Source organism: Neovison vison, chromosome 9 (genome assembly GCF_020171115.1).
Source record: "Neovison vison isolate M4711 chromosome 9, ASM_NN_V1, whole genome shotgun sequence".
NCBI lineage: Eukaryota > Metazoa > Chordata > Mammalia > Carnivora > Mustelidae > Neogale > Neogale vison.
In genome coordinates this window covers 9,596,101-9,621,460 of record NC_058099.1, presented here as the reverse complement: position 1 = coordinate 9,621,460, position 25,360 = coordinate 9,596,101, and the positions used below count along the sequence as shown (strand labels likewise).

Here is a 25,360-nt window from a genome sequence, read left to right as displayed (position 1 = left end):
TCTCAACCCAGAGAACGCCCATTCAACCTTCAAAGCCTAGCTCCAGTGACCCCTCCCAGGGACGCCTCTGCCTTCTGTGTAGGAATCACTGCCCGTTTCCCCAGCCAGGGCTCCCTCAGCACTTCCTTCCTTCTGCCAGGCGGAGAGCTCCTGGGAGCAGTAGTGGCTGCCCTGGATGCGACTCTACCTACCCCTTGGCCTTTGCCTGTCCGAGAAGAGTCCATGGGCATTCTAGAAGGTCAACTTGCGCCTGAACCAGAAGGCCATGTGGAGTTTGGCCAAACTCTCATCCACACATTTTACAGATAGAAACACTGAGGCCCAGAGCAGGGAAGGCCTTGCCCAAGGTCCCACAGTGAGTTGGGAGCCAAGGCCTCTTGACTCCCACTGAGGCTGTCTGCATCTGCTTCCTGCTACATGGTGGAGAAGCAGGCAGGGACGCGGGACAGGTGGTGGCAAGGATGACACAGAGACGCTCGGGCCACCACTCCCGCCACGGCCCCAGAAGTCGGTTCCAGGCAGCTTCCCAGGTAGAGTTCCCAACATGAAGCCAGGATGTCTGACTCCTTGGTGACCAATTCTCTGGCACAACTGTGGAGGTCTGGCCAGGGGTCTGGGGGGCGCGCGAAGACCCCGCCTGCGGCTGTCTGGACACAAAGGGACCCTGTGCCCTCTGCCTGCCCGAGCACCCCATCTCCAGCTCCCCTCCTCGTCCGACCCACTTTGTCCTGCCGAGATTTATTCCCGGGCCTCAGAGCCTGGAAATAATTTGCTGACAAAGCCTCATCCCAGGCAGGTGCTTTAATTGGTTTTGTGGGAGCAGGTCTGGGAGCATCTATTTAGAAGGAAATAGAAATTATGGCGGTGCCGCCTGTCCTTCCTCTGTAATGGGGACTCGGGAGTGTGTCTCTGTGTGGTGGGGGGAGGGGCGGCTCCGAGGAAAGCAGAGGCCGGCTCATGGGGAACCCAGGTCCTTCTCTGGGCTGCAGGTGCTTGGGCCTACGCTGCAGGCCAGCCCCTCCCCGGCCCTGTTCAGCCTCAGAATCAGGGTTGGGGGTGGGGCGGGGAGGGGGATCTTCTCCGCCTCACAGAGCTGAGGATGAGAAGCATCAGGCTAAGGGGGAGAGAGGCATGGACAGGGACACCCCAGGCTTTGCTCAGGGGGCACCCTCTAAAACACAAATCCCATTTGTAATTCCTTGACTCCAACCACGCCTTCCTGCTGCCCTTGGCATGAAGCCGAATTCCTTAGCCCTCCCGGTCTGTCCGACCTCCGACGACCTCCTCAGCCACTTCCTTCTTTGTTCCTATCTACTCCCCGCCAGTCGTCTCTGGTCTTCCCTCCGGGGTACCCGCCGGTGCCCCCCTGTGTGTCCCACCCTGGGCTAACCTTGCGATTGCCCCGGGACTGAAGACACGACCATTTCTTCCATTTTACAGATGAGGACATGGAAGCTCAGAAGGTTATGGTCCCGGCCACAGGTCACAGAGCGGGGCTGGGGTCCCAGCCTGGGCCTCTTTCCCACAGTCCTAATTACCAAGGTATAAATTCCCTCATGCTAAGCTCCCTCATGCCTCTAAACCTCATGTGTCCCCTGAAATATCCCTGCCTGCATTTTTCCACTGGCAAACTCCTATTCATCCTTCGATGTCCACTAGATGTCACGTGCTTGGGACTCCTTCCCCGGCAGACCCCTCCTGAATCTAGTCTCTTCCTGGGGCTCCCCACCCAAGCCCCAGGCAAACGCTTGTCTCAGTTCTGTCCTCTGGGTTTGTTATTGTTTATGTCAATACCTTTCCTCTCCCCTTCGTCCCTCTGTTTCCAGACAGAGAGCTCGGCATGGTTGATCCTACAGATCGGGGACCACAGATCGGGGATCGCAGCTCGGGAAGCTGTGCCGGGTCCTGACTCTTGCCTGGGTTTCTGAGAGGCTTTGACCACAGCACTGTGTGGTCCTGAGCAAGGTGCCGCGTCTCTGTGGACTCTGTGTGTCCGGATGCGAAACTGGAGGGGCATCCCAGAGACATCCAACGCGCAGGCCCGCGGAAGGCCAGGCTCAGGCTGGAACCTGACACCCCGTGACCAGTGTGATTCTGACTCTCGCACGTATGAGTGAGTGGGTCATGCCACAAGGCCAGCCTCAACTCTGCCCCTTACCTGCTCCCCGAGAGCTTGGGCCAGCCTCCCCGACCTTGCTGACTCTCGGGTTAATCCGTAATAATAATGCCGCCCCTCCTGGGGTTGATTTGTGGCGAGGTTTACAGGGCCTGGCCCAGAGCATTACCTTCCAAGGCTTCTCACAACTGTCATCAGTGCAAAAAAACCCCAAAAAACCCCACTGGGGGCAGTCCCTGCAAGTCACAGCCGGGGATGGCAGGGGGAGGGGCCCAGGATCTGGGTCTAGACAGAGGAACTCAGGGAGCCCAGGCCAGAGCAAAGGAGCCTGCACCGGGCTTGGTTTTCTGGACCCAAGCTGAGCAGGGAGGTTGGGTGTCCGAGCTTCTTCTCTGGTGTGACAGTGTTAAACAGGTGGCAGCAGTTCCTGGGGACAGCGAGGCAGGCTGTGGGTCGGGCTCTGCGGAAGGCTGGGGACTCCCATCTTTCTGGGTGCGGCAGGTGGTGCAGATGAGCAGGGCTGTGGCAGGCCAGCTCCAGCCGCCCCAGTGTCAAGGTCGCGGCCTGGTCTCCCCACTTGGGGGTTGTGCGCCTAGGCTCCACGCGCCGCCCTGTAAGGAGGAAGCGTCTCTCCTGGGGCGGAGGGGGGACAGCAGAGCCGAGGGGCAGGTGAGGGGGCAGCTGTGGGCTCCGGGGCCTCTCTGCACCCGACGCGCAGGGCAGCTCCTGCGCCTCCCCCAGGGCGGAATCCAGGAGGGGCGGCGGGCTCCCGGAGGGCACCCCGAGAGTGAGGGAACGTGCAGGGCCGAGGCGCGGGCGCCCGGGGCGGGGAAGCCCGCGCAGTGCGGACTGTAGGTGGCGCCACGAGGCTGCAGTTGGGTCTCCCGGGCGGCTCCCGCGGCCGCGCGTCCTGGCGGTTCTCGGTCCCGCGTGGCCGTCCCCGCCGTCGCCAGCCCGCAGGTCTGCGGACAACCCCGTGTGTGTTTGGGGCGTTAGGCGTAGCACCCTCGCCGGCAGAGGCCAAGGCCAAGGCCCAGACCGACGCATGGGTGTGGGACAGGCAGCCGGACCCCCCCCTCCGCCCCCAACCTTCTACGCGGTCCCCTAGCTGCAGAGAATGCTGGACGCCTGTACCCTGGGCTTTTCCCAGGCCCTCGGGGTGCACCGTGGGGTAGGTTGTGTCCCTGCCCTGTATCGCAGCAGGTGTGCGGGGGTGCTGGCGACAGTGTGACAATGAGTGCCCGTCCACCCGCATCCTGAGAGTAGCCTCGGATGGGAACAGGGACGCGTTGGGGACTCCTGAGTCCGTGGGGAGGCCTGTGTGTGCTGTGCGCCGGCCGAAGTGCCTGGGGCTGATGCTGGGCGCTGGGCCTCCGGCCTGGGGAGTTCTTCCTTTGTTCCAGGGGAGGCCCCCGCAGGGTTCTGGAGGCCTGGAGGATGGCCTCCAAGGGCAGAGATTCCCTCCCTCCGGGTTCCCTGGGCTCCTTCTCCAAAGGGAAGGAAGACTTGAGTGGGAGATGGGCACCACTCCTGTTGGTAGGAAACAGCTGGGGTGCCGTGTGTGTGCACACGCCTGCAAGTGTGTCCTTGTAGGGACATCTTTTTGAGTCTGTTGGGCAGGGATCTCCCAGAGAAGGCCCAGAGGAGAAGCAGCCCTGAAAGCTGGCAAGCTCTGGGGCCCCCTTGACCGATGGGGGTGGGGGTTGACTTGGCCAGTATCAGCAACAGAAGACATGGCGTCGGAGATGGTGAGCTGCCTGTGTCTGGTGCGTTTGGAGCCTCAGGACTTTTATATCCTTTCCAGCTCATTCCAGAATCCATATATTTCATAAGCAGCTGCCCTGAGCTCTGCCCCAGGAGTAGGAGGCATGGCAGAAGGGGTTTAGAGAGGCGTAAGGCCCCACCCCTGTCCAACGGGGCCCGTTCAGCAGAGCAGAAAGGACATGTCTTTGGTGGCTGCCCGTGTTGGGGGTGTGATCAGAGGGCGAGGTAAGAAGAGCTCGGAGGACCTAAATGCCAGAAAAAAGGAACTTTGGACTTTCTCCCACAGAATCCAGGAGAATCTCTGCCCCCAATTACTGTGTCACCCCCCTCTTCCCACACAGACTTAGACTCCCCCCCACCCGCCCAGGATTCATGGCACGCTGTGTGATCTGGGAGGGTTGCTTAACCTCTCTGAGCTGTATTTTCTCCCCTTCCCTTCTGGTAGCAAGCCCAGTGCTCACTACTGAGGACAGCAAAGGAGGTACGATCCAGGCTTGGCCAATCTGAGTGCCCCATCCTGGTGCTGTGGTTGGTCCGGAGGCGGGCACGCGACCCCCGTGGCCAGAGTCTTTTCTGCTGGAAGGGCTTTGGATTCTTCACCACCACATTCTTTCTTTGGTTTTTGAGCCTTAAATCCTGTATTAGCTTTAGCTGGTTTGCATTTTCACTGTCCCGCGATTGGGAGAGTCCTGAGCAGATCAGAATTAACCCCCCGAGTGGCGGGTTGAGTGACATGGTGTGTGGAGTGCCAGTCCTTATGGGCAGGGGAGAGAGCTAAGGCTGAGAGTCAAAGAGATCTCAGGGACCCCCTCTCTGCAGTTCCTCTCTGAGTGACCCTGGACAGGTCACCGTCCCTTTCCAAGGCTTTGTTTCCTTGGGCATAAAATGGGTCTCTGGCCCCCCCCTCCCTCCTCACCCACCCCCCTCTCAGGCCCCCTTTACTCCTTCTTGTCCTCCAGGCTCCAGACTTTCTCTCCTACCCACTCCCCACAGGAAGGCCTGGTAGCCTTAAGCCCAAATGTGACTGTGAGCCTCCCTGGACCAAGCCCTGAGTCCTTAAACCACCTTCCGGGTCATGCCCGGCCCTCAGCTTCTGTCCCGCTGCCCGACATCCCCAGGTGCTGGGCGAACTGTGTTCTCTCGGGTCTCCTGACCCTGCACGCAGGCCTGGAGTAGAGGTGTGGGGGTGCTGTCCTCTCTCCTGCCCTGTGTGTCGCTGGTGAACCTCACCTTCTGTGCGCTAAGGTCCTGAACCTACAGGTGGTTGCATGAGCCCCCTACTGTCCCAGGTGTCTGCGGAAGCCAGTGTTGCACCCCAGGCTGCCTCCCAGAGAGGGCCAGACCCAGGGAGACGTGATTTGTGGTCATGGTCAATGCTGGTCTAAGGAAGCCCCGTTTAGGTTCTTAACCCAGCCCCCCAGGAGCTCTCGCCGGCCATCCCTGGAGGCTTTGCTCCCACCAGGGCGACAGGATCAGTCTTTGGGGTGGGGCCGCTGTCCCCCACTGGGGCTGCTTGTATGTCTTTCTGCCCTTTCCAGGAATTCAGACCCAGAGCCAGGGACAGTGGGACACCTGGCCCCAAGGGTGGCGGAGAGCCCCGAGAGGAACCAGGACAATAAAGAGACACAGAGCTGTGACATCGTTTCCAAATCATCGCGGCCATCAAGAAAGACTCCAAAGACTCCAAAGACTCTCCCTGACAGAGGGAGGAGGACAGCTGGGCCCCGAGTGAGGCAAAACTTGACCTGAGCCCACCCACTAGCTTGGGTAGGGTGGGGAGTGCATTGCCAGCCAGAGGGCCTTTGCTAACGAAGTTCTTTCTCAATGCTTAGTTTTTCATTGTTTTTTTTTTTTTTTTGTCTGAGCTGATGAAAAATGTACTCTTTTCCCATCATCAGGGAACAAGAGAATGATGACGCTTATTTACCATGTGCTGCTTGAGTCGTCCTGTCTGTGATCCTGTCAGGGGCTCCTGCTTCTGGGAAGCTATGGAGGGATGTCCAGGGAGAGGCATGCCCCCCCCTTCCCTGAACCTCCCCTTCTTTCTGGCCTGTTTCACCCCACCCTCCGTGAGATCCGCGCTCCCTGGGGGCAGGTCCGTCTGGCTCTTCCCCTGGCCCTCCTTTCTCAGCAGAGCCCGCACTGGGGACCGTTTGAGGGATGCTGAAGGGCTGAGGGTTGGTGCTTTTCTTTATGCAACAGTAGTCATTTATTGAGCTCCTACTGTTTGCTAAGGCCCATGCTGAGCTTCGTGAGCCCGGCCTTCCTGGATTCCCGGTCTGTGAAGGGCTGGATGCTAAGTGTATATTATTCGATTTCAAGGAGGGCAAGAGCTCATAGCAGGGCTTGGTCTCCACGGGAGGTGCTGGGAGCTGTGACCCCAAAGGTGAGAGGATGATGGGCCCAAAGGGCAAGTTTGGCTAGAGGTCCTGAAGCAGGAAGGATGTCACGTTTTGAGGACAGGAAGCCAAGCCACGGAGCCAGGGAGCTCTGAGAAGGGGTGCATTGTGCGGGCCAAGGCAGGTGAGGCCCATGGAGGGCAGGCACGTAGGAACTCAGACCGCGGCACAGACCTGGGGCTTTGTTCTCAGACTGTGGGGAGCAGCTCCTGGAGGGTTTTAAACTTAACAAAGTGGGGTGGGGAGGGAGAGGGGCCCCATTGGACCCGGGTTTCTTTCTTCTTCCCTTTTTAAAAAAATATTTATTTTATTTAATTCAGGGATTGAGAGAGAGAGAGAGAGAACGTGAGCAGGGGTAGGAGCAGAGGCAGAGGGAGAGGGAATCTCAAGCAGACACCCGGCAGAGCGGGGAGCCTCACACGGGACTCAATCCCACAACCCCGAGATCGTAACCTGAGCCAAAACCAAGAGTCAGATGCTCGAGCGACTGAGCCTCCCAGGCGCCCCTGGATCCAGGTTTCTAAAGGGACCCCTTTAGGCTGTTGAGGGAGGATGGTTGGGGGTCGTGGAGGGGGAGAGATGGGGGTGCTGGGCCGAGGGAGGGGGAGGGAGGCAGGGAGAAGTGGCTGGATTGGGGATGTGCTTTGTGATGGGGGAGACGGAGGGCCCTGCCACTTTCTGGTTGGTACAGCTTAGTGCATGGTGGTGCCATGGCCGGGAGAAGGAGCAGCTCGGGGCCCCCCGCCTGGTCTGATGGGAGCCCTGGTGAGCCTTTGGTCCCAATCCATGCCAGGCTCTGAGACTTGGGAACCACGAGTGACACATCCACATTGGATGTCAAGCCATCTGGCCTCCAGGTGTTTTCTGATCATTAAAAAATGTGAGTCCCAGGCAAGTGGGCCCATGGACGTGGCCGTGGTGGGCTGCTGGGCTCCCCCAGAGGGGCTGACCTGCCTGGGGTCTCTCCGTCTTGCCCAGCCCCTGTCACCCAGGGACATATGCCCTGTTGTTAAAGGGATAGGAAGTAACTAGGGAATGGGGGAGAGCCAGGCCAGGTGGGTTTTCCCAGGCCCTGGACTCCCTAGGGTGTTGATCAGGGGAACAGACCTGGATGCAAAGCCTGTTGGTCCTCCACGGCCTGGGGCAGTGGGCAGCCTGGTCTGATCGGGGGAGGCGGAGTATGGGGTGGCAACGAGCATTGTTTGTGGAGTCAGACAGACCTAGGTTCAAATTCTGACTCTCCCACATACTGACCCAGTGGCACAACTGGGTTCCCAGAGCTTCCGTCTCCCCATCTGTAACTGGGAATTCTGACACTCGCTGTGTCCTCACAGGGTTGTTGTAAAGACTAAAATTAGAGAACACGCGTGAAGTACTTGGCTCAGCACATAGAAAATGCTCAATACATATGTTTTAGCTGCTATTATTATAGCTTTTGGAAACAATAGTCAATATTTTACTTCCAGACCTTCGCAAATGCTGTTTTCTCCTCTCAGAATGTCCTGGTCCAGTTGGTTTACGCAGTGCCCAGGTCAGGGTCTTATCTTGGAAGCGTCTCCGGGCTCAGCCCGGCGCCCAGCTGACTAGATTCAGCCCTTCGTGGGCCAACATCTCCACAGCAGTCGCTCACCAGTGGCTGCCTCTCCTCCCCTAGACTGGCCACCAGCGGTGCTGGGTCTGACTTTTCTGTGTCTCCAGGACCCAGCCAGAGGCCCCAGAACCCCCACACCATGCTTTCTGGCTCCTTACCACGTGACCGAGGCGGCGGCCATCTTTGCCTACGCCCTTCCTTGAACACTAATACAGGTAAAAAGGAACAAGAAATCTGGGGGTCCCTGTCAGGGGCCAAAGCCCAGGCAGGTAGATGGCTGAGGCCCCCAGGGGCAGGTGCAGTTTTGATGCTCTGTTGCCTCTCAGCCAAGGTCAGTACCAGGCCTGTCTCCTCAGCCTGAATGGGAGACCCCGTTAACTTGGTGTTGGGTTTTGAGTGGAGAGGAGGGATTTTATGGCTTTGGTGAGGGGAAGTGGCAGACAGGCAGGGGGTAGATGGCTTTCCCGGAATCCCAGATCGCGCTTTAATAATTTGTTTCAGAATTAATGTCCATTCACGCCGTCTTCACTGTTCCAGCTCATTGGAAGATTAAATAAAACCCCGCGGTCCCCTTCCCCCCACCCAAATGGAGGGAGACCAGCCCCGTTCTTTCCGGCTGGGCTGGCTGCCTGAAGCCAGCGCAAGAAATAAATCTCTCAGAGAAAACCACTTTGCTCACACGATTTCAATCCAACAGGGCATAGTGGCCCCAGTCACTTCTTGTTTTATTTAGCTGATAATCTTTTATTGTATCAGGAGACCCTCATTGAAGTACCATGTCTTTACAGGCCGAGGCCTCCCCAGACAGCTGGGCCAGGCCTCCTCCGTGGAGCACAGGCTCTCCCCCTCTCCCGACTGTCTTCCCTTTGCTGCAAGTAGCAGAGCCAAGGACCCAGAAAGGTGGGTTCTTGGGTGTCGGGGCTCCAGAGAAGGGACAGGCCTTGGTTGCCCCTGGCTCCCAGGCACAGACCTGGGCCTCGGTGGGGGTACAATGGCGGCACTTGGTGGGTACTGGGCCTCTGGAACCCAACCCAAGGAGACCCACTGGCCTGTGAGGCCAGGGGCGGAAGCCCAACCGAGGTGGCACTCCCTCACTGAGTCAGCAAATTCTCACCGTGTGTCTTCTCTGTGCCAGACTCTGGGAATAAGACAGAACAAGACAGGTTCCTGCCGTCTGGGGTTCCAGCCTCTCCTGGACGAAGCCTTTGTTTTGCTGTGTTAATCTGATTAAACTTTCCTGCTTTTTTTTTTCCAGTTTTTTTTTTTTTGTTAGTTTGTTTGTTTTCATACGGGCTACCAAGTACAGAAGCCAAGATATTAATTAACAATGTTTAGAAATAGTCAAAGCTGATAGAGTATTCCCAAAGTGAGTAAAAACAAGTCTTCACGCCAAAGAGGCACATGGTCATGAAAAACCACAGAGCATTAAGATACTTGAGTACTGGGGCTCCTGGGTGCCTCAGTCAGGAGAGCGTCTCTTGGTTTCGGCTCAGGTCACGATCTCAGGGTCTTGGGATCCTGTCCCCCATCAGGCTCCACGCTCATTGGGGAGTCTGCTTGAGATTCTCTCCCTCTGGCCCTTCCCCCACTTACTCTCTCTAAATAAATCAAATCTTTTTTTAAAAAGATACTAGAGTACTTCTTTATCCAATATTATGATTTCCATTCCCTCTATTTTCTTTTCAGTGTGTCTCTTTAGGTTAGTATCAGCTAAGCTTTGTTATGTACTGATAACCACCCATACTTTTCCATACTTTTCCAGAACTCAGAGTTCTTTGAGTTTATAAATCATGTCTCACCTGTCTTTCACAGCTCAGCCTGGGTCGCTAGACTGTTCTGAATTCTCTCCAGGGCTTAATAAATGCTACGTACCTAGAGATTTGGTTCTGATTTCAGCACATCTCTAGTTTTTAAATTTTCTAAAAAGCTTTTTGTTTTAATGCTAGTGATAGACTTACAGGAAGTTGCAAAAAATAGTAATGCGAGTCCAGGTTATCCTTCCCTCAGCTTCCCCCAGAGGTGGTACCTTGTGCAGCTGTGAGACGATACCAAAGCCGGGAAATTATATTGGTACGATTCTGCTAGAGAAACACAGTCTGACGTCGGTTTCACCAGGTTTTACACAATTTCATTTGTGTTTCCATGTAGTTTAATCCAATGTATAGATTTGTGTGACTCAGATGCATTTAACATTATTTTTATTTTCCCTAACTGTTGAACTGAGGTATAACTCTCATAGGGCAAGGTGCACAGAGCTTAAGCGGACACATGTGACCCCTCTTCAGATGACACAGCCCCTGTGGAGACTGGTAGCATGGAGGGGTTTTGCTGTTCTTGAACTTCTAGTAACAGTTTCTGCTCTCCTGTGCTTGCCTCCTTTTGAATGGTGAAGGAAAGTTCTGGGAGGTTCCAGGAGGTTCTCGTGGACGCCTTTTGTCATGGGTATAATGTGGTTATTTCATTACTAGTATTAACCATGGTTAGGGAAATCTGTGTTGATTCTATTTGTTCAATAAAGATCTATAGGCTGTGTTTTGGGCAGAGCCCAAAAGAGCCTTTACTGTGGAAAGGAATGGGTAAGGCCACATAAGCACGTCTGAGTTGCTTGGACTTGCCGTGGGAGGCAGTCAAATCCATCTCTCTTGGAGGGAGGAGGACCTGGCCAGGGACCCGGTACCTGATCAGGAGCTGGAGGCCATCAGACAGAAGCGGGTCACGGAGCAGGCCCTGGGGTGGCGCACAGGGGCAGCGCACGTCAGGGATTCCCATGGAGAAGGTGCGGTCGACCACAGGTCAGTCTTTGGTCCAGGAGCCGGAGGCCTACTTCAATTCCTATGAGCAGTCCCCTGGGTCACTGCGCTTTGTGACAAGTTCTCTGGACGCCTCAGGGGCGATGTCTACATGGAGTTTGCGCTGAGAGCTCAGCCCGGGCTTCGGGGGAGCTGGACAAGGTGCCTTCTGAGACCGGGTCATCGCGGTGCTGCCCTCAACGGCCACCGTGCCAGGGACCCACTCCTTGGACCACGGAGGCTTGCGGAGACAGCCAGGTGCCCAAGGAGGACCATTCCCCTGCCGGAGCTGCCAGGGTGAGTCCCGCTTCAGACCACGAGGGTGGAACCAGGGCGTGAAAGGTTCTTATTGTGGTGGTCACCGTTTTGAAGGGAGGACCTTGCTTGGAGAGTGGGGCTGGGGTGGGCAGGAAACAGCCGCACTCCAGGCGGGACCAGGGGTTCAGTGCGGGAATAGCTACCCTGTCCCCTTCACTCTCTAGGGCTCTTGGGGGGAGCAGGGTGGGTCCCCTCCCACATTCCTCTACCGAAGTCCTAACCCCTAACCCCCAACTGATGTCCCCATGAGAAGGGGGAGAAGCCAAGGAGAGAGGCTTCAGCACAAACCAGCCCCCTGCCAATACCTTGACCTTGTGTTTTACCTTTCGGAACTGTGAGAAAAGAACTGTCTTGTTTAAGCCGTCCAGCTGTGGTGTGTGTCATGGCAGCTCTGAATCCTTTCCCTGGTGGCCTAATCTGCATTGAGGGGTGTGAGCAGGACAGCTGGTCACCCAGGACCGATGCCTGATAAAACTTAAGACACCCAGCCCAAGTGGAATCGCAGAAGCACCACGAATAATTTGGGGGGCGTTCATTGAATGGGACACACTTACACTAAAATAAACCCCTTATCCAACTGAGATTCAAATTTCACTGGCTGGCCTCTGTGTCTGATCGCTAGATCCGGCTCCCGGCCCGAGAGTGGCTCACGAACACAGCGCCCAGCCGGGCCGCCCAGACTGGGGTGAGAGCCCGAGGCTTCTTCTCAGGCCTGGGCCTCTCTCCCCAAATGGTTCCCATCTCCCGCACAAACATATTTATTGGGCTTGATGGCAAACAGATTATGCTTGTCCCGGGAAGGGCAGCTCGAGAGAGAAAACCTTGAAGTCCGGGAAATAATGATGAGGGGAGTTAAATTAAAGTGCATAAAACCCTCCCGAGAGATAACGTCAGGGTGAGTTACAGGCCCGATAAGGGACTGGGGGCTCGCAGAGGGGGCTCAGAAAGGTCGCCTGGCGGCGCGCAGAGGACCAGGAATCATAAATATGGGGCAAGATGCCCAGCCGGGGTCACCGAGGTGAAAATATTGGGGTCATTCCAAAAACAATTATCCTGCTTGGTTTGCTCTTCGGGTCTTGTAAATCTTTCACCTTTTATAAAAGATTTCTGGGGAAAGAAGCACTTTGGAAGCTCTAACTGATTTTTGCGGCAGCCTCTTGGTGGTTCTGCTAAAAGAAAACAAAAAGACAAAGGGAGAAAACGTAATTACCCAGCATTCTCAGGGGCGTGGGGATGGGCTGATGGGTTTCTTCCCATGTCTCGGGGAGTTTCGGCTATCCTGGGCTCTGACTCACTCCGTTTGGAGCCTGGTCACAGTTCAGGAATTCATTTGTTCTGTGTCGCATCCAGCCGCAGTCGGGCCCTTGCTACCCAGTGGGCCCCGCGTTTGGGGGCAGACATGGCCGCCATGTGGCCGCCATCTTGACCAACGTGAGGTCATCCTGGCAGACAAGGCAGTGGTGTTCTGGGCCAACACGTACTGAGGCTCACGTGCCCTCACAGGCTCCCGGAGCTAGAGCATGGGTCTAGGTCGGACCTGGCCTCCAGCTCACTGCCCCACTGCCTTCGCCCCATGGTCTGTCAAGAGGACCCCGGTTCAAGCTCTGTGTCTCTGTGTCTCTGGGACAGTCTGCAGCACCAGCGGAAGCTGACAATTGGTTTATTGGGAGCTGCCATATGCCTTCCACAACGTAGGCCCCGATGCCTCGGACTCAGCCGAGGGCTTCGTTCGGAAGGCAGGCATTTCCAAGGCTTTTCTGTCCTCTGAACGTGCGCGGCCATGGAGCTGGTGCTACCTCAGAAATCTCTCTCCCATCGGCTAGCCCTTGGAATCCACCTTACGGATGGATAAGGAAACGGAGACAGATAGGGAAACTGAGACTCGCTCCGAGAGGTGACAGGACAGGCCTGGTGTCACACAAGTAGGGGGTGAAGCGGAGGTGGGATTTCAGTCCAGACTCCAGAACTGTGTTCTTGCCTGTGTCCCATGCCATGGTTCTCGTCAGGAACGATGGAGGGTTAAGACTGCCGGGTTTGGAGTCAGATTAAACCTGGGGCCTCGTTTCCCCCTCGCTGTGTGATCTTGAGCGACTCACTGAGCACCCTGAGCCTCACTCTCTTCCTCTGGGTAATGGGCACAACGCTAAAGTCCCGCCACAGGGGCGTGGTGTGGAGTCCAGAAGCTCATCACTGTGGGGGCAGGGAGGGAGGTGGCGAGCCCAGGCCTGGTGCCTCTTGCGCCCTCCAGAGGGGGAGGCTGTTGTTTTTATGTGTATTTGAGAAAGAGTTTCTCCCAATCATGTTTCTGATCAGCCAACTCCCCAAAGGATATAATTATTCAAATCGAATAAACGTTTGCTGACTGGGTCATGGGCTTCCTTTAGATTCAGGCCAGACTGAGGCACAAGAGAAGGCAGGAGGAGGGCCAGAGTCAGGGAGTGGCCACGCCTGCCCCAAACTAAACTCAGTGCTCACAGAGAAATACCATGCGCTCATTCTTCATTCATTCATTCATTCATTCATTCATTCATTCGTTCATTCATTCATTCATCTAGCAAATGTTACTGTGTGTCAGTCCTGCTCTGGGTGCTAGGTGCTGGGGTACGGTGAATGGGGAACAAGAGGACTAGAGGCCCCTGTACCCTGAGATCATATCCAAGGCTGAGAGGCAGAGGGGAGCCAGAGAAGCCAGGGAGGGGGCCACTGCTGCATGGTAGAGAATGGCAATGATGGCAGCAGGGAAAAAGATGGTGTGCCCCTGATGGTCGCCAGGGAAGGGCATGGGCTAACTGTGGCTCAGAGAGGCCAAGTGGTCACACAGCTAATAGGCAACAGCACGGGTGTGCCTGACTCCAGAGGCCATGCTCTCAGCTGGCACCTGACACAGCTTCCCTTGGATTGCCTGAAGCAGCATTGCCGCCTGAGTTCTGACTTACCCCCGTTCTAGAAATGTCTACACATGCTTCCGCAAAAGAGAACTGGGGCGATGCTGAACATGGCACCCCCTTCCCAGAGCATAGTGGGCGGTGGTTAATTAAAGGCTCTGAGGGGTCCTGCAGCCTTTCCCCTCTGTCTCCATGGAACCCTTTTGGGGACGAGGGCACCTAACATTCATTCCATTCCTTCACAGATATTTGCTGGACTGGCACTACCTGCCCGCACGGAGCAGGGAAGAAGGTGTGGTCCCTCCCCCTGGTTGTAGACAGTCGGTGTCAGTCACTTGCCTCAGGCTTCACCTTGCGACAGTGCACCTGGGCAGGAGGGGGCTGCCGAAGGTTGCGTGATCATCCTTCTCCACACTCCTGACTTGCTGCGTACCCCCCCCCGGCCCGGTCGGGGCTACCATTGCTGATCCTGCCGGGAGTCTCCCCCTGGGAGTTAGTGCTCAGAGGTGGAGGAAGGGCAGGTGGGGAGTGCACGGTCTTGGGGCTGGGGCTCCCGGGCATCCTCACCGGCGGGATTCCCCGAAGGAGGCAGAGAGAGGGAGAGACGACCCACAGCCCAGTCCTCAGAGTGTGGCTCGGTCCTCGAGGGCCCGGCTTGGTTCTCATGGTGCCTGGGTGGGCTGAGGGCTCTGGATTTTTATGGGACTCCCATTGTCTGCATTCTCATGGCTTCCTTTCCTTGCAGTCAAAATGTCTTGGCTAAGAGGATGACCAGGCCCCTCCTTTGATGCTCTGGAAACCAGAAACTCCAGTCAGCACAGGTATGAGGAGAGCGGCAGAGGCCCTGGCAGGCTTCCTGGAGGAGGAGGAGGTCTTGAAGTCAGGCCAGCTGGACCGGCCACCTCAGGTATCCACTGGAAGACTGTGGACATGATGGTGATGAGCAAGGGCTCGGGCGTCTGGAAGGGCCCTGCTCGAATCCCAGCTCTGCCCTTAGCGGCCGTGTGACCTTGGGAAAAATGACAGGACTCCTGTGAGCCTCGATTTCCTCATCTGTCAAATGGGATAAAGACAGAACCTCAAAGTGATCCTGAAGGCCTTCACCCAGGGTGGCCCAGAGGAACATTGCACTGGTGTTGAGTGTTGGCCGTGCGACAGAGACAGGCTTCTTTCTTTTCTCCTCACATTCTTTTTCTCCTCGAAAGAACTAGACACTCTCTGGAAAATACTCCTTGACCTGAAAAAGCCCCAACTGGACGCTCCTGTGGGTCTGTTACAGACATGACTTTGCAAATCAGATGTGACAGGGAAATGTGTGCCAAGATGGTGGCCAGCTGTTCGGCTGTGGGGAAGGGGCTGCTTAGAGACGTGTGCGGCCTCCTCAGAGAGCAGACGGCTGTCAGCCTCGGCTGTGCCCGGGGCACAGGTGTGTGAGGGTGGGCGCCCCTGCCTGGGAGGGGGGAGGGCTAGTGGGCTGCTGGCGGATTAGAGTCTCTCACACACACTCACACCCCCTTGCACACACACACACACACACACACACACACACACCACTGTTCCGAGAGAAGCTGGGCTGGAAGCAAGGACTCCACTGTACCCACTTGGAGGAAGCAGGCATTCGGGACTGGAGTCACAAGCAGGTGCAGGTCCCACAGACACCCCTTCCTCGCCGGGCAAACTCCTTCGCTCTCCAGGCCTTGCTGTTGTGGAAGGACGCTAAGGGTCCCTGCTTCTTGGTGAGTGCGAGAAGATACCAAAAAAAAAAAAAAAAAAAATCAATTTTGTAATGACAGTGGTTGGCATGTCATAACTGCTACAGCGGTCCGCTGACTTCGCCGTCCCCTCCCCTGCTCTGTAAGCGGGGTCTCCTGCCCGGAGCCCCGTGGGCTTTGGAAGGGGGTGTCCATCGCCCTGGCTCATTTCCCAGCCACAGGGATTGGCCCAGGGATGGACACGTGGCCCCTGCCAGGCCTATGGGAGACCTGGCCTGGGATGTGTCTATGGTATTTGGCGAGACAAGCCTCCTTCTGAGGCTCCGAAGTCTTGTCTAGGTTGTTCTTGCCACGTGGAGGATCCCCCCCCCCTTTATTTAAAGTTTCTTTTTTCATGTATTTAAGTCATCTCTACACCCAACGTGGGGCCCAGACTCATGACCCTGAGATCAAGACTTGAGTGTCCCGCCAGCTGAGTCAGACAGGCGCCCCTCAGGAAGAGAAATGAAGCCGAGAAATGGGTCAGTTGTGCATCGGGTCATCAGGGGGACACAGGGCAGCGCGAGTGCCAGCCGGAAGTGCTCTGGGGAAGCCCAGGAAGGTATCAGGGTCCTGTCCCCTGAGGACCCCTCTCGGCATCCCAGGCAGTGTCCCAGGTTTAAGGCCTGTCCCTGAACCCAAAGGGCTCTTCTTCCAACATGGGAGAAACCAACCATCGGAAGTGGAAAATTTCTTGGCTTAAGGATGAAGACAACCATTCGGCCCATCAAGCTCTAGGCCCCTTGGGTACCACGGTGGTGGGCCCCAGTGAGGCTGTCTGAGCCCAGAGGGAGGCTGAGAACCATCTCAAGGTAGGCCTTAGTGGACACTCGTTGAATGAACGCCAAATGCTTACATTACTCCAGAGTTGGAGAACTCACTTCCCACCAGGATACAGCTCTCCTAGTGGCTGCCTTGGAAGGATTCCTTGGGCTTCTTCTGGGGTTGGTTGGAATTGGGGGGTCCCAACCTGGCTCCTGGGTCTCCCCATCATCCCACGCCGGCAGCAGCTCCCTTCCCCCATGCCTTTCTCTCGCCAAGATGAAGACACTCTTTGTAGATCTCAGTTAACGAGGTGGCTGCTTTAGTCGCGGACACTGGTTGGAGCCTAAGCTGTGGTTCGTCTCTGTCGATCAATGCGTTATATCTTTCCCTGAAAGTGATTAGAAAGAAGAGCTGTCCATCTCACCCGATTTCATGTCTCCACACTGTAAATTTATAATTCTGGTTAATGATTGCTTGGACAGACGGCCAAGCGAGCCCTTCCCTACACGCTGCCTCGTTCAGGAAGACTCCTACCGCGCCAGCCTCTCTCCTGTGGGCGATCTCACCGGATCCTCCCAGCAACCCTAAAAGGCGGTTTTATTATTATTATTATTATTTTTAAAGATTTTATTTATTTGAGAGACAGAGAGAGTGAAAGATCACGAGCGGGGCGGGGGGAAGGATAGAGAGAGAAGCAGACTTACTGCTGAGCAGGAAGCCAGGCTCAGGACTCGATTCCAGGACCTTGAGATCATGACCTGAGCCGAAGGCAGACGCTTAACTGACTGAGCCACCCAGGCAGCCCAAGCTTTATTACTTCTGCCCGCATTTCAGAGATGGGCCGTCAGACAGATGGAAGGATTCACTTGAGGCCCCCGGCATGGTGACTCACAGCCGAAGGGTGAGGGCCCGTTCAGTGGAGACCCGGATCCCAGAGTTCGAGGCTGTGGGGAAAGCTCTCAGGCAGGCCCCAGACCTTGACCTCAGAAGCCCTCGGGGACAGGAAGCCCCCACCCTACTTTCCCCCAACAGCAGCTGTGAACACCCTTCCTTGCCATTTTCCGAGCCTTCTCCTGACTCATCTTGGCCTACCCCGGAGGGAGGAGTGTGGTGAGGCCGCAGCCCTTGGGCCAATCACGAGGCTTTGCAAAGACGCCCTTGTATGTGGGGGTGTCTCTGTATCACTGGGTGATTGAGATCTTGCTCTAGGGGCTGGAGCATGGTACAGATCAACCCAAAATGATGCACTCGAGCCTACACACGTGTCGTCACGCTGGCCTGCTCGGCAAGGCCAGGCAGGTCACCCTGGAGGTCTCCATGGAGCCGATAACCGCCCCACCCCCCTTTCATGGGCATTCACTCAAATGTCACCCGTGCACAAGCTGACCTTGGCCCTGTTTGGGGGCCAGGAAACCGGCACAGAAAGCATCCCGAGACCACCTGCCGGCAAGTGGCAGAACTAGGGCCTGACCCTACCCCGACTGCGGCACCCCTGCGCTGGGCCCCAGGCCACTCTGGCGCCCCAGACCCAGGCTGCTGTGGTGAAGTCCCCTCGCCCCCATAAATCCAGTCACAGTCGCTCCTTCCAGGAAAGAAACGGAGACTTCTGACACCTCCCTAGGAACCTAGGGTTTGACTCAGGTGCTCCCTAGCCCGGAGGAGTAACTCCTGAGGCGGTGGGCACAGAGGTTTGGGGGCCACCTCGCTTCTAGAACTTTCTCTCTTAATTTACGGCCTCCGCCAGCCCTTTTCTCCAGTGCACATCAGCTAAACCCTTAAAAGAGTCAAGGGCTTGAAGAATGCTAAAAATTTAATGTATGTTAAAAGGGTATTAAATTCTAAACTAAAATTTACATGGAAATATGACATTAAAATATTTTTAGCTTTCAGGAAGCTGGGGGCTGGAATGTTATAATACAGATGAATTTTATCATTTGAAAAAGAATTAGCCTCACGGTATTTCTTATGTGTTCATGGAGCGAAGGCCTGAAGACGGGAGCCCTGCCTGGAGCTCCTCCAGAGCCAGGTGACAGGGGGCCTGCAGCTCCTCCTGCGTGGTGACAGGGGGCCTGGAGGGCGCTTCCCTGGGGGGCTGAGCTGCCCCCCGAGGCCCAAAGTCCTGCTGGCAGGGAAGGCCTCAGCCTCTGTGTTCCCAGCAACTCTGTGACTGGGCACCCTTGTCTCCATGGCTACCTGTCCTCTGCTGTGCGCCAGGCCTGTGATATTATCTTATTTATGCCTCTGGCGACTCACCGCCATAGGGCTCCCTCCTGCTGGTGGCCCAGCTCAGGAGCTGTGTCCTGCTTCTGAGTTAGGAGGGGGATGGGTACCCTAGGGATAGGGAAAGCTGATCCCTGACCCAGCACCCGCCCCCCCAGCCCACCCCTGCTCCAGGCATCATCACAGACCAGAGAGCCAGGGCTTCCTCTGCCCACCTGCTCTGTGGCCCTGGGACCCAGCGAGTAACTGTCCACAAAGGCCTATTCCCCCAGAGGACAAGGTCAAGGGAGGGCTGGCACTGGGTAGGCCTTTCTCTCCTTGTCACAGCCCGGGGGCCCTGACTGGGGACAATCGTCCTAGGTAGCCCAGAGTGGGACCCGAGGGCAGCCCAAGCCGGGCTCCTGACCCCTCACCACTGAGATGAGCTCTCTTCCTTTTTCCATTTTACAGATGGGGAAACTGAGGCTCCTTCTTCAAGGGCAGGGCCGGGGTTCCCATCTGTGGTTTTGACTTCAGGCCGTGGCTGTGTCCTGGGGGAGGTCCCTGGACCCCAGTGAGGGGATGCAGTGACAGCCAAGGAGGCCCAGCAAGTAGCTCTCCCACCCTGACTGAGCTCATGGTTGGCCCCGGCGGGGACAGGGCGGGGAGCGGGGCTCAGCCTGGCTGCCAGCTCCGGTCCCGGGAGGAATCCGGGCCAGGGCACCGGCTGGCGCGGGCGGAAATGACCACTGGCTGCCTGGCGGGCGCCTCCCCGCCACCGCACCTCCGGGAGGTCACTCATTGGCAGTTAAAAATCTATTGTGACTTGTCAGAAAAATGAATAAATGGGCACATTATTTTTTCATTCCAGACCTCAGCATCTGTTTGTCTAATCAGGAAGGAGAGCAGGGAAGTCAGCGAGGGCTGCCTTGCACGTTTCATGTAAGTTTTCCTCTGTCAGAGGAGTTTAAATGGGTAATGAACAGGCTGTGGTGATTTGAAATATAATCCCATTACGCTGACGAGATTACAGGGCTTCGAGACTTCACAAATCACTCTTCCGGCTTTTATGGCCAACACCACCCTGTTGGGACTTTGCATTTAAGCAGAGGTGTTAGGTGGGAACCGAACACGACAGGCTTAACTCTTTCCTCCTCCCAGGCGGCTTTCCCTACAGCAGGGCCCCTCCCCGTGGGACCTTGGGGGCACCTGCAGGATCTGGGGCGTTTAGGCCACAAGGCTATGACAGCACCTGCCCCGTGGTGGCTGCGGGAGCTACACGGACTCGCGTGTGTTTGTAAGGGGCCAGCATGTAGCCCGCTTGGCGAGTTGTGGACCCTCAGATCCCGGGGGGGGGGGGACACGTCTCAGCGGGTGGCCGGCTGAGTAGGGGTCTAGCGGCCACCAGCCAGGCTGCCTGACTGCCTGTGCTCAGTGAAGCCCTGGTGGTGGGAACCAGGTCAGGAGCTGCTGCTGGAGAGCCCCAGCGGGGCCCTAGGGTCCCCTGTTTACCTTGGGGAGGCTGAGCTCCTGCTCGGTCAAGTGTACCCTTGAGGAGCGTGTGGTCTTAATATCCAGGGGTGAGAGCGGGGCCGAGGAAAAAACTGAATTTCACTAGTCTTGATATTCGGTCGACCTGGGAGGCTGCCCGTGTTCCCCCTTCCACTCTTCCTGGACAGCTGGGCTTTACGTATGTCACAACACGACAATGGTGCTGACTCTGTACTCGAGGGAGGTGAAGATTTCAGTGAAGAGGGTCGTCCTGTCTCGCTCAGTATTTAAGGGGGCCCGGGTGCATTTCAGGGACTTTGGTACCACCAGAACCGCCAGCAAATGCCGCTATCCAAATGCTATTCACTGCAGACTCACAAGTCAGGGTAATGGATTTAAGACTTCAAGAATCCAAAGCAATACACGAAAGATGATATTTATATGACTTATATTTTAATATCATTTTAATATTGAATATGTCACAAGATTTAATGACCAAATTAGTCATTTACATTTTTCAAAGATATCTAAATATAAAATTGCTAAAAATTCAAATACAGATAGATAGTGAGCTACAAATCATATTTCTTTCGTTTCTGGGGTAGGTGGGAATGGAAGATGTTAGAAAAGGATGCTTCTGTTGGCTGAACAAAGATCAGAATGAAAGAGGAATTCATTAAAATGCCCCCAGTGCAAAGAGACCCACTCGACTTGGAGATGCTGTTTCCGGCACATCTCTTCTTGTGCAACAATTTAAAAAATTGAAATGCAGGTCCTCGGTGAAATGTCTGGTCCTCGGCCCTGGCCGGGGACAGCACGAAAGGATGTCCCCCTGGGAGGGACCGTGGAAAGGCTGGTGAGGACCGCAGAGGCATCTGGTGTGGCCAGGGGTGTGGTGTCAGCGAGCAGTGAGTCGGACCCCGAAGGAGGCGGCTCCCCTCTGCCCGCCCCCTCTGCTCACTCCCCCCACCTCCCCCCCGGCCCTGACCCCTCCGCCAGAGGGAGAAACAGCAGCTTGCAGGCAGGCACTGTATGGAGAGGAAGAAGGGGGCGCGGAGGCCCTTCGGAGTCAGTAAAGCAGAGACGTTTCCAATTCCCGGAAAACCCCACATGCAGGTCTACTGGCTAGCTGAAACATACACTTGCTAGTTACGAAATGGAAAAGCCCACTTCAGGCTGGGAGCTGACCCGAAGGCCAGCCGTCACCCTGCTCTCCCAGCACTGGGTGCCGGACCTGCAGTCCCGCATCTCGGAAACCAAGAGGTGCCCGGACGAGCTGAAGAGAGGTGGCTTCTGAAGGGGGAGCCCGGGACACACAGCACCAGGGCTCCCCCCCGCATCCTAACTTTAGTAAGATACTATCCTCAAAGCAATGCACTCATTTAAACAAATGGCGTAGTTAAAACTATTGACTAAGCCCTAAACATTTCTTCTGAGAAATCGAGCCATAGCTTTTCCAATCTGCCTGTTCAATACGGGAACAGGTTTAAAGAGAATGACATGATCAATCCTTTGCCCCAAAGAACGGCCCGTCATACCAACCGTGATAAAGAGTACACCTGTTTATTAAAAGGAAAAAAAAAAAGAAATGTACAATTTTGTTCTTCGGTTGTTTTAAGAAATTTGATCAAGTTGCAAGGAAATGTCTGGGCATGGCTATGTACATCCTCAGGCAGGGCCGTCGGGCAGTGAGGATGGCTGCGGTGCCGTCTGTGTCGTCGGGCCCCCGGCACGGCTCATCAAAGCCACTGCCACTCAGGCTTCAGTCCTGTGGGGATGTCCCCAGCTCCATTCCCCAAGAGCCCCCTGGCCTTGTGCCTGTGAGCCAGGGACTGGCCTGCCCCCGAGGACTGCAGGACACAGGGTGGGCTCTAGGGCCACCTGGCCCTGGCAGGCAGGCTCTGAGCTACGGTGACAGATTGGGGCTGGAGGCCAGTGTCACTGCTGCCCTGATTTCTTCTCCTTCTGGAAGCTGAAGCTTGTACGTCTGTTCAGTTTTCTTTGTTTTTGAGCAAAATAGTCAGCCCGGGCAGTGCTTGCTCGTGATTCCAGGATGTAGTTAACCTAGAAAGCAAGAGGACACAGCCTGGTCACTCGGCAGCCACTTGTTCACTCAGGGCCACGAGGGGAAGGGCCCTGACCTGCGCCGGGAACCCCAGGGCCGGGTGCTCTCTTGCGCACGGAGCCCGGTTGTCACAGCAACCTGGCGGGCTGGGATGGGCCCCCCTGCACGACAGGAGAATGGAGACCGGGAGAGGACCAGCGGCTGGTCCCGGCCTCTCAGTCCTGTTGTAGGGGGGTTGGGGGGGGTCCTGATTCCACAGCCTGTGTCCCCTCCTCAGCACACGCTGCCTCCCAGAAGGCTGTGTGCCAGGCTTCCTGGTTCGGCTCCTCACCTGCTGCGCAGTCCTGGGCCTGCACATGACTCCCTGAGCCCCCCCTTTCCTCGTCTGAAAGAAAAGACACTGCAGGGATGAAAAGCCGGCCGAACCAAGGCTCTGGTAGCGACAGAGCTTCCAACCCCCGGCTTTCACCTACTGCCTGGGAGCACCCTGGCGGCCAGCGCGCAGCTGGTAAGAAGGAATGAAGGACAGGGAAGAGGGCTGAGCTGACCAGGATCACCCAGAGGTCAGGGTCAAAGCAGTGAAGGTCTTGTGTGCAGAGCGCGCAGCCGGGCCGCTCTCGGACAGCCGCAGCCGCTGACGCACAGTCACTGTAGCGCCCACCGGGTCCGAGCCTGGCTCCAGGCTTGGTTCGAGAGACAAAGGGAAAAGTAAGACTTGGTCCCTGATCCAAAGAGCTCACTGCCCAGTGAGTATCCAACAGCATGACAAGCGGGACACCAGAGACAGAAGGAGCAGGATGGAGGAGATAAATATCGGGGACAGTGTAGGGCAGGAAAATCTTGCAGAGGAACGAGCGATCTGGGTTTTGAGAAATAAATAGTAGGAGTCTGGGGTGTACCAGGGGCAGGGGCAGGGGAGAACCAGCACACATCCCAGCGTAGCAGGGGTAGGCGGCAAGGAGGGGGTGCATCTGGGGAGTTTAACGGCTTCATGCCCAGTCCAGGTGGGGCGGGCAGGGCCCGGAAAGGGCGGTGGTGCTGGGATTGGACTGGGGCCCAGTGTAGAGCCTGAACCCTTGGCCGGAAGCCGTGGGGGCAGCAGTGCTCCTGGGGCGAGACAGGTGCCACTATCATCCCATTGTGCAGATGAGAAAGTCAAGGCAGAGAATGGTACTGTCCTTCACTCAAGGCCACAGAGCTAGGAAGTGTCCGCACAGGGGGCCCCTTGACTGGCATACTTGTAGCTCCCCAGGCCTCCCCAGAGGTGCTCCCACCCCCTCACCCCTCAGATACCGTCTCTCCCTCTGCACCTGCCAGCCTCTGGCTGGGGCTTCTCGTAGCAAACACCTTTCTCTTTGCTCTCAAGTATCTGCACGTTATGACCAGCAACCTGAATATTTTTGACTCCAGAGACCTGCCACGGCCTAATTCATCCCCGAGGGCCGCGTGGCCCACACCCTGAGCGGGAGCGGCCCCTGTTGCCTCTGAGAAAGAAGCCGACGGTGCGCAGGGGAGGCGGGCGGGATGGCGTGCCTCCCGTGGGCCGAGGCCCCGACACGGAGTCCCCTCCAAACTTTCTGCTCTGATAGTCGCCAGCAGCAGGCGTTAAAGGCTGGTGTGTGAGTACAGAAGGCCTGACATGCTTGGCCCGCTGCCTCGCCAAGTTACCAGCTGAGCGCAATAAATCATGAGGACTGCGGGGCCGGGCTGATGACTCGGGACACTACAGACAATGTATGGAAATAAGAGGTTTTATCATTCTTAATAAGAGCCATCTTTGGATTATATTGTTTGCACGCTCAGCCAACCTAGTGTTTTCAGTGTATCTTTGGCACATATAACTTGACGAAAGCATTTAAAAATGATCCTTAACTAGCCAACTATCTCCTAAATTTATTATCTTCAGTGCTTTGTGATAATCACATAGATAATTTTAATGGAAGATTAATGTAATAATCAAAAGATAAAAACGCCCTTTGGTCTGCCATTAGCTGGTTAATATGCTGTGGCTTAAAACTTGCACAATTTTATGCACTACAGAGTGTTTCACTTTCAATGCATTTTACAGCTTAAGGCATAAAAATATAGGGAGTTTTCATGGTCAATAAAGCCACAGCCTCCATCACTCGATCACAAGAAGAACCCAATTTGAAGAGACCAATGATTCCTCTGAGATTCATCTCGAAGCCTGCAGAATTAGGGACCACACATGGCTTAGCTCACCGACGGCTCAGGGTGGAAGGGCTTCCTCAGGGCTGGGGTTGGACCACCCTCGCACACCCTGCGGCCGTGGGTCTCTGTCCCCTCATCTACAGGACGGCGATAATGTCTACGCTCTGCAGGCCAAGAGCGAAGACCGAAGAGTTACGTAAGATGTCTTGTGTGCAACTGGTGTTCAGTAAATGGGAGACGTTATTAGTATTTCTACGTGGCGAAAAACGCGATGGGATAAAACCACTCGATGGAGAGTTGCCTGTTCATAACGGATTCTTGGACATCGGCTTCTGGCCCTTATCTTCTTCTTCAGTTTCCGCCTCAAGCTCTTGTTTTATGTCAAACTCCCGAATTCTAGAACCACCACATGCATTATTTGAGTCTAAGACTGACTCCTGGGAGAGCCTCTGGTGGGAACATTTCTGCCACACTTGAACACAGGGCTGGGGCCTCAGTCACTTGGTACTGGTGCAAAGCTCAGACACTGTGGGGATGGCACAGAAGGCTAAGTATTTAAATTGCTATAAAAATCAGAGACAGAAAAAGTGAAATTTAATCTTCCATCAGGATCATGACCATTAGCTCTCTAAGTAAATCAGGCCCGGGCACGCTGTGACTCTCCTGGAGTCTTGAGCATGATGCAATATTTCTACAAACATTTTCATATGAAAACAGACATTTCAGGGGAGGCGATAGGCCTCAGGGATTTTGCAGCAAAGCATCTGCTTCGAGGGAGCATTTGGTCCCATGAAATGATTTCTCTGCACTTGCTCCTGCGGAGCCTCGTACTGAAGTCATAAACCTGTGTTTCTGTCATCAATCTGCTCTTGTGAAAATTATTTTGATGTCAAACACAGGATTATAATTTTACTAGAATCCTTCTCAAGTCTTGAATATTTTAATGCTGGCTATAAAAAAGAGGCCAGCCCCTGATGGGGTAATGGAATATTTCTTTACCTGGTCCCCAAACACTGAACAAGTTCCCTGTGCTGTCTGGTGGCAATCTGGCAAGT

The 25,360-nt window shown here is 55.7% G+C and overlaps 1 protein-coding gene across 6 annotated transcripts in view; it reads right to left on the bottom strand.

The window, feature by feature from the left end:
• Positions 1 to 21,615: 21,615 nt before the first annotated feature.
• MAPKAP1 (MAPK associated protein 1) overlaps positions 21,616 to 25,360 on the bottom strand; it is a 245,365-nt gene continuing 241,620 nt past the window's right edge. For all 6 annotated transcript variants that reach the window (XM_044264899.1, XM_044264903.1, XM_044264900.1 and 3 more), the window contains one exon: positions 21,616 to 22,132. In XM_044264899.1, the coding sequence (XP_044120834.1) occupies positions 22,007 to 22,132 (126 nt within the window). In that variant the 3' untranslated portion in view covers positions 21,616 to 22,006. The remainder of the gene's footprint in view (positions 22,133 to 25,360) is intronic.